At 41.1% G+C, this 13,347-nt stretch overlaps 1 protein-coding gene across 11 annotated transcripts in view; it reads right to left on the bottom strand.

The window, feature by feature from the left end:
- Positions 1 to 1,490: 1,490 nt before the first annotated feature.
- BNC2 (basonuclin 2) overlaps positions 1,491 to 13,347 on the bottom strand; it is a 425,127-nt gene continuing 413,270 nt past the window's right edge. For 8 of the 11 annotated variants that reach the window (XM_036021560.1, XM_036021562.1, XM_036021564.1 and 5 more), the window contains one exon: positions 1,491 to 11,401. In XM_036021560.1, the coding sequence (XP_035877453.1) occupies positions 10,738 to 11,401 (664 nt within the window). In that variant the 3' untranslated portion in view covers positions 1,491 to 10,737. The remainder of the gene's footprint in view (positions 11,402 to 13,347) is intronic. The other 3 variants (XR_004902165.1, XM_036021561.1, XM_036021567.1) reach the window with 3 other exon arrangements.

Genomic DNA, 13,347 nt, shown 5'->3' with positions numbered 1-13,347 from the left:
TCCGGTCTTCATTGATAGATCAGCTTCAACCTCAGAGCAGCTTTATTAAATTAGTAGCACTTAATCTACTGTCATATTGTCAACCAACTCGGGGCAAACTAGCAGATGGCAAGTCTTCCAGTGACTGGGGAGAGCCACTGCCCACGACGCGGCAGTTTTGACTAGCTTCGTGCCAAGAGCTTTCTTCATGGCGCCTCTTTACTAAACAGGAGGATTTCTACCATTTAATAACACCTAAAACAGTTTTTTAAAAAGAAAGAGCTCTTTGAGGGAGAATTCTTGCCAATCGCAGACGTGTTGTGACAGATGAAAAGATCATAATTATGCGTGGGTTCCCTGCAGGAGTGTGTTCACACACCCATGACGTTTATCACCACGTGCCTCAAAGGAGGCTGACTCCGCCCAAGTTGTTTAACCATTCATTTCTTCGTCCTCACCCTGAAACCTGCCTATGGGCACTCAAAGAAAACCAAGGAGCTGCAGTGAAGGCTTGGTGGCTGGCACCCCTGTTACCTGGAGAGGGACCCTCAGTCAGTGGCATCTGAAGCTGGCTGGACAGCTCCTTGCTGTGGGGCTGATGACAGCCAGACAGGTACAAGTAACCTGTCCGGCTTCTTACCAGCCAGAGGCTGGGGGCAGGGGTTGCTACAGAGTCTGGGTAGCCCAGTTCCCTAGTTACAGGTCAGAAAAAAAAAATCAGAGAAGTGGGTGGTACAAGCTGGAGAGACTTGGGCAAATCTGGCTCTGGGATGAACAGATCCTAAATTGAATCCTAAATTGAAAGGGAGAGTCCTTATAATCTCCCTTCCAATTTTCAGACAGGATTGGTGTAAGAGGCAGGGCTAGTATTAAACACTGCTGAGTCCAAAGCACCTTCTATATACTTTTCCCCATTGTCCCTTAAGCAGTATGACAGAAGGAGGAAATGTCACCGATTATGACATCTCTCCATCTGTTAGTTTATTTCTAGATTATAATCAGTAGAATCTGCAGAAAACCACTGTCAGGAGAATATAAACTGAAACACAAGCATTTAGCCTGAAAATATATATACATATAGTCATTATTCTGTTGGCTGCTGTTCACAAATTTCACAGGGTGGGGAGGGAAGAAAATCTATTTGCAGAAGGTTGCGGTTCAAAGATACCTAAAAGATCTTGGGCAAAGGCTTTGGGGGAAAGGCATCCCCAAACGGATGGCTTTGGTGCAGAAAGATGCAGGTCGGTGTTTGCTGCGCTCCATTGGGACTGGCTGGGGTCTCTGTAGCCCTGATTCAGCTTTGCCTTCTGGGCAAGAGGCGAGTTCGATCTTCCTAAGAAGTGTATTAAGTAAACCAGGATGTAGTCCAACTAGGAGAGTGACTCAGTTATCCAGCAAGTGAGCTTAAACAGGGGGAATTGCAATGTGAGCTGATGTGCTACCAGGTGTATTTTGTGAAGGTCTATTGGAGTTGGTTGAGGTTTCTTCAAATCAAGAAGGTAAGAGGAAACCAGTGACTGATAAATCTTTAATATAAAAATTGTACAAGAATTTTGATACAAATTACAAGAGGTATTTGGACAAAATATGAATAAAATTCCATTTACATCCCCAAACCCTTATGCATTTTATGCAAAAGACATACTGTAGACAGTTATAGTACAGAAAATACAACAAAGGAAATAGCAAATAAAAACTTTTAATTCCCTTAGGCTACTAATAAAAACAAAACGAGAACCCTTGTTCAAGGTACATACAGTATTTGGGAAGCTACCGACGCCACAATTATGCGGTCAGGGCAATGTGAGCTGTCCCCATCGCTCGGTGCGGCTGCCTTTCGGGTCCAGACTTCGGTTCTGTGACAGGCTTAGCAGAAGAGACTGGTGTGATGCAGATGAGAACAACACAATGAAAAAGCAGAAGCCCCCAAACTCTAGGGGAGGGAGAGGACATATCTTGGTGAAAATTCCTTTTCCTCCAGATATTTCAATTCCTTTTGGCTACTTTTGCTCTTAAATATGCAGGTTGAACTGAATGTTTTTGTAATTGAGACGTACCAGTGGGGCTGGGGTGGAGATGAAAGTTCTGTGTCCTCCCAGCTGTGCGATGGATCCCGCCAGTTCTAAAAGGACTTGCCCACGATCAGCAGTAGAGAACACAGCACTTTCTTCCCCAGAACTCCAGTTCACCTCCACCTTTGAGGAAAGGCCCAGGCGGCCTCAGAGTACAGCCTTCTCCTGGTTTCTCCACTTTGTTCCCCTCCTCTGATCTCCGTGTACCCACTTTTAGCTCTCCTGCATGTTTCATACTGGCATCGGTAGGGAAATGGTAAGATTCTCTGCAGGGCAGCTGAACCAAAGTTTGCACAGGAAAGTAAGTGCACCATATATTATAAATCTTCGATAGTCATATCAGGTTAATATATAATACTAGAACATCTCATTCACTTAATTCATGTTATGTAAACCCTGGACAGGGCAGAGCATACAAATGTTTCCAAAGCGATCAAAGTCAGGATGAAGGCATGTTCTACCTTCTTGCTTCAAAAAAGAGTTTGTTTTTTTTTTGTTTTTTTTTTTTTTAAGGGGGTGGGTGAGATCAGAAGAGCAACGGGAGGGAGTGGAAAGATAATGGAAAAGTCAGGGGAGATTAAGATAGGCAATGAGAGGAATGGATTACTCTGTACAAAGACATGCAAAAACGCTTCAAATTGAGTACTAGATGAAAAAAAATAAACAATCAACCTTGGTTTATACATCTCAAGTGAACCTATTAACTCAGCACACTGGGAGTTCAAGAACATCATACCTCATGAATCAATGCTTCTCACGGGCGGGAGACGCCATGTCTCCTAGCACGGAAAAGGCAGGCAGCGAGCCTCCTACAGAAACAGTGCCAGTCAGCTCACGTTGCAGGGAAACTACAAGGGTGCAGGGGTTCCTCCCCCTCTTTTGGGGAACAGTTGCAGGGCCAGATGAGTGCAGCTCTCTCACACCCTAAGGGGCTCCCTCGTCACCTCCCAGTCCTTGCGTTCCCTAACAGGAGTGCACAGAGCTGGTTACTAATGGCTTGATTTGCCATTGTAGTTGTGCATTATTTCAACATCATATTTGGCAACAGGAAGCCATATAAAGTCTTGGTATAGCACTTAGATACTCTTCTCTCTTCAAGAAATATATTTTTATACTATGTCTCTCCATTTTTGTTAAAATAACCTGTTCTTCCTTCTCTTCAAAGATTATTTTTAAAAAATGAAGCTAAAGAAAGCATTAAAAATTAGAAATGTCCTTACGCATCCCTGTTCTTTAAAGGAAGAAATGCTAATAGTAATATTAGCAGAATCTGTGCAATTTTGGCAACTGAGTTTTTAATTAAAGTTTCTAATGTGATGTTTGAGAAATTATTGTAATACATACGTACAGGAGGAACTTAAAAAACATCAGGTTAAGTGCTTTTCCTCTGACTCCAAGAACCCTTGCTCAAAGTGCTTTTCTCCCCAGTGCTCCGACTGGTTAATGAAATTACTCAGCACAGGTTTGTCAGATGAGACCTGTTCAGTTGTCTATCTCTAAATCTACTGTTCTCTCTTCCCACGAGTCAACCTCAAAAGGTGACCCCCACATGTGTCTTACTTGGTTGAGAATGTATTTGCAATGTGGCTGGCCATGGCCCCGGTCAACAGCATCCATCAGACCTGCGGTGGGGCAGCGGGAAGCATGGAGTCCCTGAGCTCCATGCGGAAGGCTCACAAATAGACTGTGCACTTCATTTCTTTACCAACTAGCCCTTTTCAACCATCATGCAAGTAGTTCGATATACAAAAATTGCAGCCAAACGCAGTACCTCCACGTTATCTGGACTCAGAGCATTTTGGAATATAACACTTCCACATGTTCTTCCTTTGTGCCTGTGTCCCCTCATCACCTGGTTTTAGAGTAAAGTCAAGTCACTCTACTTGTACTCCACGAGAATTCTCCCAAAGTGGAGAGTTTAACTTGTATGTATAGGTAGTCTCCGTTTTAGAGATTAAAGTCGAAATCCCCATACCCTTCCTGTCACCCCGTCAGTGCAGTTTAACAAAATGGGGGTTAGTTCCACTGAGAGACACGTGTGCTCACTTAGACCGATGGTTGGTTGCCAAAGCTAAAAACAACAGGACACTTTTTTTTTACCACCCTATACAATAACTTTGTTTACAATGTGAACTTTTTGAAGGGGAAGAAATATGTTTTAATGCTGTCCTTGGAGATTATGGGGCAACCTGATGCTGTGTGTGCCACTGGCTTGTGGGAAACTTTGCTTTAATTCGAAGGCCACACCCAGTTCTCCCCGGAAGGATGGGCGAGCAAGTACACACTTAAGCTCCAAAGATGCAGAGAATGCTGTCAGAGCCAGCATCTCTCTACTGACCCTTTATTTTAGAAGTCATCTTGTTACCATCCACTTAATAGCTGGAGAGGACATCTAGAGGCAGCCCTGGGCTTACCAAAGATGCAGTTTCGTAGGGGTGTGTGTGTGTGTGAGCTTAAGTGGTGGGGCCGGGGGTAGGGGGTGGGGAGAAGTGGAAGAAGGGTGGGGGGGGAGACTGATTGTGAATGTTTGTACCTCAGGGAGCTCAGTGGGAAAGCCTAGCCCTTGTACTCAATTTCCCCTTCACAAGGGATAAACAGGCAATTACGCATCCTTTTATATTTGATGGCCAAGTGCTGAACGGGAAAGCACACTATTAGTTTGTGTCCCTTCAGGGCCAGGGCAATAAGTAGCCAGGAGAGCTGGGGCTGAGGCAGAGAGGGTGTTGTCTGCTGTTAGTGTGACAGTCTTGTCAGCAGCGTTCACATTACTGGAAGGTAATAAAGTGACAAGTAAGTTATTAGAAAGATATGAGGTGAAATTGAACTGAAGCTTCTCACTGCTCAGCCCAGGCTTTTCCCTTTCCTCTTTTGTAATGGTCCATTATTTGTTACAAACTGAACCTTGTCTTGATACTCTATATAAAAAAAAGATTTTTTTTTTTGCAGTAAAGGTCAAATGAATTTACAACATTTTAGAGAAGAAGAATAAAGATAGTTTTATGACAACGATAGTATGTTGTTCCAAAAATACATACAGACCAATAATAATGCTGATCCAATTCAGTGTACTTGTAAAAATGCTTATTTTAAAACTCCCTGTTATTAGGCATTTGGATTTTTCAACAAATGCCAAAAGACAGTACTGATGTCCAGCTATTGCCAAATGACCACAAACATCACTTTGTGCAGACGTGAGGGCAATAAGGATGACAGAAGGATGAATGGGGGTCTGGGCAACAGTGATGATAAATTAATTCACTGCTCAGTTTTATAGCTGGATTTACATAACACTAATTGAAAATTACCATTTACAGTGAGCAACTCTCCAACTATAGAAAATACGGAAATGAGTCTGGGACAGATCAGATGTGGCCTTAATACTGACCTAAATAAGATTACAGCACACAGTTGAGCTTTGAGGGAAGATGTGAAAACAGAGAAGTTACTTGGGGATGCTTCGTAGGAAGGTAAATGAGCACACATCTTGATCAAGAGAACTTTAGCTGAGTAGCATTACAACCTTAGCTACAGGGGCGAGCAAAAATAATGATGGAAAAGAACAGATCTGTGCTGGCTACCCCTAACTGCCACTCCACTTGTCACGGTCAGAGCTAGGTTCGACCACGGCCTTTGCTATACCCTAGGTTGACCCATCACATCTTTTTGCTTCCTAAGGGACTCCAGCATCACTTCCCACTCCAAAGAGAGAGTAAGAACCCCTCCCACCTGACCCCGCCACCCCACAAATGCCTTGTTGGTTCTCCTGGTCCTAAGGCACTTGAGCTATTTCACGTAGCTGCTCTTGTTTTCCTCAGTCCTCAGACTGGGGTTCGGTGCTGCACCTGTCACGGGGCACTGCATCTCAATGGTTTCACCCACTGCTGGGCAGGGTTGTGCCACACTTTTCTCTTGAACGCACTTCTAGTGCATCACCTCTTTTCTTTTGTAGCTACTCTCAAACAGGACAGGCACGAGTCCTCTACTGAGTATGCCTTACTCCCTGGGCTTTTGGGAAAGCCGTGATGCCCTCCAGTCTCCCTGGCCCCTGCCTCTTATTGTCCTTCTTACTTGTTGAGATGCCCCCACCCCATTAAAAAACAAAGAATGAGAAAGAAAAACTAAATTCTTTTATATTAACATTCTGAGTTTGGGGGAATATAAGTGATTCTTTAAAAATGAAATTTGCTAGTCATAATTTTAAAAAAGAAGTTCTTGAGAAAAGTAATGCATCGATAGAAAGAATGTAAGTTTTTTTCTGGGTGATTTGTTTCTTTATGATAGCAGATGTAGCATGTCTTTTTAAAGTTGAGTTTCATTTACTCTGTTAGTCAATCTAACTCAACACTAACAGGCCAAGTACAAGTTAGGGCTGCTCAGGCCAACTGTTAGTAGTCAGCGGCATGTCCACCTCCATCTGGTTACTGGCTTCATGTTCTCATTGCCAAGGGCCCCCATTCTCATCTGCCTGGCACACATCTGGGGTGCGTACACGGGATGGGGAACAAAAGATCACATTTATTTTATTTGGTGAGAACCTAATGCATGGTTGCTCCTGAGTAAAACGAGGAGAATGTCTGTGGAACAGCCCATTCTTCATATAGTCAAAGCTTTTTTTCCCCCCTTTTTTCCAAGAGCAGTGTATACACTAATGGGGCTGTTAACCAGTTGAGCACCTTCCTCCTCTTACTGACATGGCCTGGAAATTCCCAAGAAAAGGAGTCATACACTGCAAAGACAGTGGCACCCTTGTGCTGAAAACATTTTTTAAAAAGATGTTTATCATATTGAGAAGGAAAATATTAACACCTCTTAACCTTTAAAAGGCAGGAGGCTGAACTGGGTGGCTGGACCAAGACCTGAAATGTGTTACACTGCATTGAATTATTTCAATACAGATAATAGCAGAGCCAGGAGTGTCAAGGTTCTGATCACATTTTAAAAATCAAATTACTCACTACCCAGCTGTTTCCCTGTTCTTTGTCACACCCCTCCATAGCATGCCCATATTCTCCATAGCAGAAGAAGAAGCTTTTCTGATAGTCACAAAAATAGTTTAAAATAAAACGATCAAATCGGTAAGTTTCAACATCGCCTACTAAACATGCACATCAATAACACTACCTAATTTTGTACCTGGGACAAAACTCTGATTAAGACCAACGAAATGGGGGAAAGCTGCTTAGAGGAAAGTCAGCGTCACCATTAATTTTCAGCCAGTATAGAACAGATGCAGCCAGAGAGAAACTATCTCACAATAGGAATCTGTGTGAGAAAACAAATGCGTAGGACTGAGCAAGAGGAAGGGCTCAGTGATGGAAATGCTGGTCTCTTACTACTTCCTGTTTGCAAACAAACCTTGGGATCACCATCGTGACCAGACTTGTCATTTCCACACTGCACTCAGGCACACACCCAAGAACAAGCAACACTTTGGGACTAAAGGCATTGCACATTTCATGACTGTACCTGTCATGTACCACTTCTACCCGCACCCCCCACCCCTATTAAGCAAACAGGTTTCGCACTGGAAAATATTCACCCCTTCAGAAGGCCACCATTACATTCAGGCGCTGGAGGCACAGGAATAGTAGCAAGTCGGAGAGAAGATACTTAGACAGGGTGAATTTCTAGGACTCATTGCCATTGCCATTTCTCTGACAAAATGCAGCTGCACTTTTATGTTTCTGAGCATAAGAAAAATACCACTTTGAGAATCTCACTGCTTCTGGTCTTGTAACTGGCTATCCACATTAGCCCAGTGTGTGGCAAGTAACAAACATGAGCTCTGAACCCAGTTCATCTGCTGATGTGACCTGCTGACAGCTATGTAATTCACTCACCAGGGCTATCTGACCTTTTAGTTGACATTAAATTAAACAGACCAAACACTGATTTTGTACAAGATGAATTCACATATCTCAACCAAGAGTGTAACTTTTAAAGTTGCTAAAATAAAAGTGTGTTATTTCATAAAACTGGGTATAATTCTCTCTATGCACACTCCAAAAGCTAGTGTTTCTAAAATCTTTTGTTGGGACACAGTATTTCCCCCACCCTTTTTGAACTGAACCATCTGATAATGGGGCAACAGCGCAACAGAGAGAACGCTAAGAGGACCAAAATGTTTGCAAACAAACTTTCATTATTCTAGTTCAATCTTTCACAAACATACTGTACAGAGTCTTATATGGTATAAAACAAAAGAAAACATCTCTGTCTATTCAATTTAACAAAACATGAAAATAAAGTAATTAAGACTTTGGGAAATTCAAAGGTACAAGAAAACAAAAATGGTTATTACTAATTCCTCAGCTTTTTACCGTAAACATTTGTCATTTAAGAGATATAGTGTTTAATAAGGTTTCTTTTGTACTGCAAGTAATTTTGGTTTTTCCTCATGGTAGAACAGGTGATGAATTAAAGGAACCACAAAGCATTCTCTGAAGGAGATGAAAAGATAAAGCTAATAGACACATGTAGCTTATCTTTAAGAATCTATTGTTTCTGAACTTTTCACAAATAAAAATACTGAATTCTCAACTATTGATGCTTCTTTTTGGAAACAATAAATACTGTGAGGCACAATAAATCCTATAGGAATAATAACAACAGAAACATATTAACAGTTTCCTTTGGCAAATTTAACGGAAGTGAGTGCTGATGTGAACACAGAAAAAAATAATTACAAAACATATGAAAAATGGAAATGACATGAAAAGTTAAAACAAAGGGGGTATTTCTAACTTTTAGACTAATGAGAAATGTTTGAGGCCATTAAATGCAAAAAAGAAATACATTCTCTTGAAATTACTGTGTACTGTTTGACAACATATTCCTTGTTTATCTCTCCCCCCTTCACTTAAAAAAAAAACAAAAAACCAAAAACAACACAACACAGTCTGCACTGCACACCCTAATGGTTTTGGCTGCCGACTGAACTTGAGTAAATATCATCATTTAGTCAGTATGTTGTGGTAGCTGAGGCTGCCGATGTGGTTAACCAGCTCAGGCAACATGTGTAAACATCGGAAACAAAACAAAACAAAACAAAAAAGCTTTGGAGAATCATCTCCCCACCCTCCCCCTTCTCACTCTCAATTGCTTGGTTTTAGGCTTGCTTTCATTTTTTTCTGCCAAATCGTGTGGGGGAAGCGTAGAACACTAAACAGTGAGAGATCCTGTTTTAAACCCCTGTTCTTCTGGCTTTTCAGAAAGGAGTGTTGCTCAATTCAAGTTCAGCACGTGTTTTCAAAGCTTCAAAGTACGGCTGCTGTTAAATGTCTTTCGATTTTGTCTATCAAACGGGCTGAATCACACTGCTGCTGAAGAACTTGCGTCAGATTAGACAGCCACACAACAGACCAGCCCAGTTTGGACTTTTTTTCTTTTAAAGGATAAGGGTTAGGTCCTTGGAAATGTGTTCAACCCTTCTGCTGTATGCAGCTTTGTTCCACAGTGAGTAATTTGGGCTTTTGTATCCTGAAATATTATCCTGCCTCTAAAGAATAAATGCCTTGGCTGTTTCACACCACATAATTTTGTTTTCCTTTTATGTAACTTAACATATAAGCAAGAAGGATGCAATGTTGATTCTAATAACATTCGGCACTTGAAAGAATCACCAAGTGTTTTTTTTTAAGCGGTTTTCTGGTGGCCGACAAATTGGCCTGTGGTTATGTTGAGTGACTAATTGTATTTTCTTTTCTGGAAACTTGTGCAAAGTTGGCAGTTTTGTGTTAACACTAATACTTTTGTTTGGCATTTGTGCCCTATACTGACCAGACCATTTTTATACAAGTGAATTTTTTTAAAAGACACTTATTTGAAGTATGGCAATAGTTTAAGGATAAAAAGAAGCATGGATATTACACATCCCCTTGTAGTGTATGAAAAAAAGTGCATGACTGGATTTATGTACTAGTACAGGACATTTAAAAAAATCAGATCTGTGCTGAAAAGCATGCCAGCACCTCTTCATCACTATATCTAGCAGGTAGTAAAAACAAGACCATGGTTTTTTTTTAAATGTGCATTAATGCTAACATAAATGAATAGAGCTAGCCAGCAAACTATTTTTTCCTGCATATCTAACAGCGGGATGTAACTGTAAAAATTAAACAAAAGAGTTAAACAACATCAATACAATTGTTTTACATCATTGGCCTCTCAAGGCTAAATATTTACAGGTGAATCTGCCATGCTTTAGTTGAAGATTCTCTCAAAACCTTCAAATTCACAAAAGACACCTATTCAGAAGTTCCTTGTTTCTTTTTTTCTTTTTTTCCCTTTTATTTTATTTGCAGGCAACAGTCATGGGTACAAACTGTCTCTTTGGAGAGGACCAGGAATTATTATTGTCAAAATTTGGGCTACTTGAACGCTGTGTGTGTGTGTGTGTGTGTGTGCATGTGTGTGTATGTGTATTTAAAGGGTACTTAGTTTTCACCCCTGAATGAAAGATCCCTCCCACCTTTTCCAAAACTATAAAGGAAAAAAAGTTTCAAAAGCACTTAGTGTTTATCTTTTTATATCTAAAGAAAAGAAAATAGGTGTGTGTGTGTATGAATGGAGAGGCATACATGTGTATACACACACACACTGAAATACACAAGCACACACTGACTGTGGCAGTTCAAATATGTAGGCCGTCTGGTGAGAGCTGGCATTTGTAGTGTCCGTTCTGAGACTAATCTACTGAAGTGAAGGGAATGTTTTTGTGGAGATTAGGGTTCTGACTGTGCCGATTTCGGCTTCGCACAGAGGAAAACATCATATTGCAACCAGGGACTTTGCACTTGTGCATTTCTCGCAAATGCACAGTTTTGTAGTGCACTCTCAGGGTCCCCTTGTTGCTGTACATTTTGTGGCAAATGTTGCACATAATCCCACCATTGCTCCCGGACAAACTGTTGAACATCAGAGATCCTGAAACTTCAGCCCCTAGGCTGCCAGGGAGGGCAGGGGCCTCGGCCTTGTGCGCCGACTCCCCACTGTCACTCGCCCCGTCAATGTCGTCAAGAAGAATCCCCTCGTCGCTGCCTGCGTCGGATTCTCTGGAGGAATGGATGCTGCTGCTGGACTGGAGGCTGGAGGTGGTGCTCAGGTCAAGGACCATATAGTCCTCCGCCATGCCTCTCCCATACCCGTTCAGGTGGGAGTCTTCCGTCCCTGCGGGAGAGGAGGCATCTTCCCTGACGTCGAGCCCCATGGGGTGGTGGGCTCCATAGATCTTCATCAAAAATTCATCCCGGAGGTCCTTGCTAAGGGAGGGCTGCGACGATGAGTCCAGGCCCATGTCATCGAGTTCTTTGGTCAACAGTTTACGATGCAGATTTATGTTGGCACTGTGTCTAGGAAATCAAGAGGGAAGGGGGGAGGGTAGGTGTGTAGGGAGTGGGGAGGGGTGAGAAAAAGGAGAGCATTTTAAAATTGACTCAGCTTTCACTAGGCATCAAGTAAGCACATTCATTGCTAATTGCACCATTATAAAAGCAAACATTTCCCTACATCCTCAGGATTTGGGACTAAGTGGTGGTGGGAAGTGCAATAAGGGGAGCTTTTCATTAACATAATTTTTATAAGAGTAAAACTCTTCAATGGTGGGATGAATGCAAACCCATGCACCTTTTCCTCAATGATTGTTCTGTTAGTTCTGCCATGTAGCAGCATCAGCTACAGACAATCCTCATAGCAAAGATTTAAAAATATATATTAAGTAGGATGAAAGAATGGGAACTTTTTTGTTGTCTAAACTGAATAATTTGAATTTACCTAAGAAACTTTTTTTTCTACAGCAAACACTTTACTTATTTAGAGGTATAAAAAATAGCCAATGGTCTAGATAGTTTAGGTGTAACTTCAAAAATAATGAAATCTTGCCCCTCTACTTCCTACACTTCAAGTTTTAGGTAGAAAAACATTTAGCTTAGTAGATGAGCAATTTGAAATAGGGTTATAGACTCTTTGGCATAAATCCTTTTTCTCAGAATGATTTGGGATTTCAGCTAAATCTAATAATAAAACAATTATTTTCAGGAGCTGCTACATTTTAGAGTTGCAAATATTTTCATTAAGCAATTCAACTTTTAAAATTTAATTCTTTAAAACAGAAATTGAAAAAGATACTGCTAAAAAAACTAAAACCCACCCACCCTTTAAAAAAATCACATTAAACAACAGAAAACCCAAAGGGATGGAAAGGAAAAAAGGATCACAATAAATACAAAAAAAATCAAGCACAATAATAACATACTATTTCTGTATTTTAACAACTGGAACCCATACTTCTTAGACAAGCAAAACTTTTACTCCACTCACTAAGTGCTTTGCTTGTGTAAAAAATGATAAGAATTTGTCCCAGAGCATCCATAGGGATGTCATGATTTACAAGGCCTGATATGTTGTTATCTATCTGAAAACATTGCCTTTGTATTTACACCCCCCATTTATTTTTAAAGTGCCCTTGGGCATATACCTCTCTCCACCTGCAAAGGCTCACATGTTTAAAAAGTATCCTTTGAAGGCTATCCTTCCAAAAAATAAACCTGTATAAATTACAGATATATAAAAGCTTCTCAATAATGGCAGAAGTGCTGCATCTTGGAGAAGTAACCGTGCTAACAGAAATTATTGTAATAGCTGTTATAAAGTTCAACAGACCTCTTGATTACAAATAAAAAGTATGGAAGACCAAAACGAGTCACTCCATTTGGTGACAAATGTGGTAACACTTCTGAGAGGTGGCTGAGAGGTATGTGCCTCAGAGACAAGGAAGGGGAGAAAGACTTCTCCACCCTCCCACACGAGACAATATATACAGAAGTCTGGTTTTAAGGGGAAGAGGGGCACAGCCCTCTCCACACTGCACTTAGGAAGGCTGAGCTTACCTTGTGATAATAAGATCAGCTTTCTAATCTTTTGCTAAATCGATCACAAAAGAAAGCAAGAATGAGAGACAGAGAGAGAAAAAGAAAGAGAGAGAGAGAGAGAGAGAGAGAGAAAACAAATTCACATTCTAGACATCTGGTTTTTAAAAATACTTCAACAATAAAATAGGGATTTAATATGTTCTGATCACAAAATCATTTTCTGTCATAAGCGATCATCTCATATGCTGTCTTGATGATTTTCAGATCAGCTGCATAATCCAAAAATCATAAATCAAATTAAGATAAAACAAATTCACAGCATCAGCATCATCCATAAATGAGTTCTACACAGATGCATGCAGTGCGCAGATATGTGAATGATAAAGAGAAGTTGCCTGACAGTCTCCCCATTTCCTTGGGGTCAGAGG

Source organism: Phyllostomus discolor, chromosome 3 (genome assembly GCF_004126475.2).
Source record: "Phyllostomus discolor isolate MPI-MPIP mPhyDis1 chromosome 3, mPhyDis1.pri.v3, whole genome shotgun sequence".
In the NCBI taxonomy this organism is placed as follows: domain Eukaryota; kingdom Metazoa; phylum Chordata; class Mammalia; order Chiroptera; family Phyllostomidae; genus Phyllostomus; species Phyllostomus discolor.
This window is presented reverse-complemented; position numbering and strand designations above follow the sequence as displayed.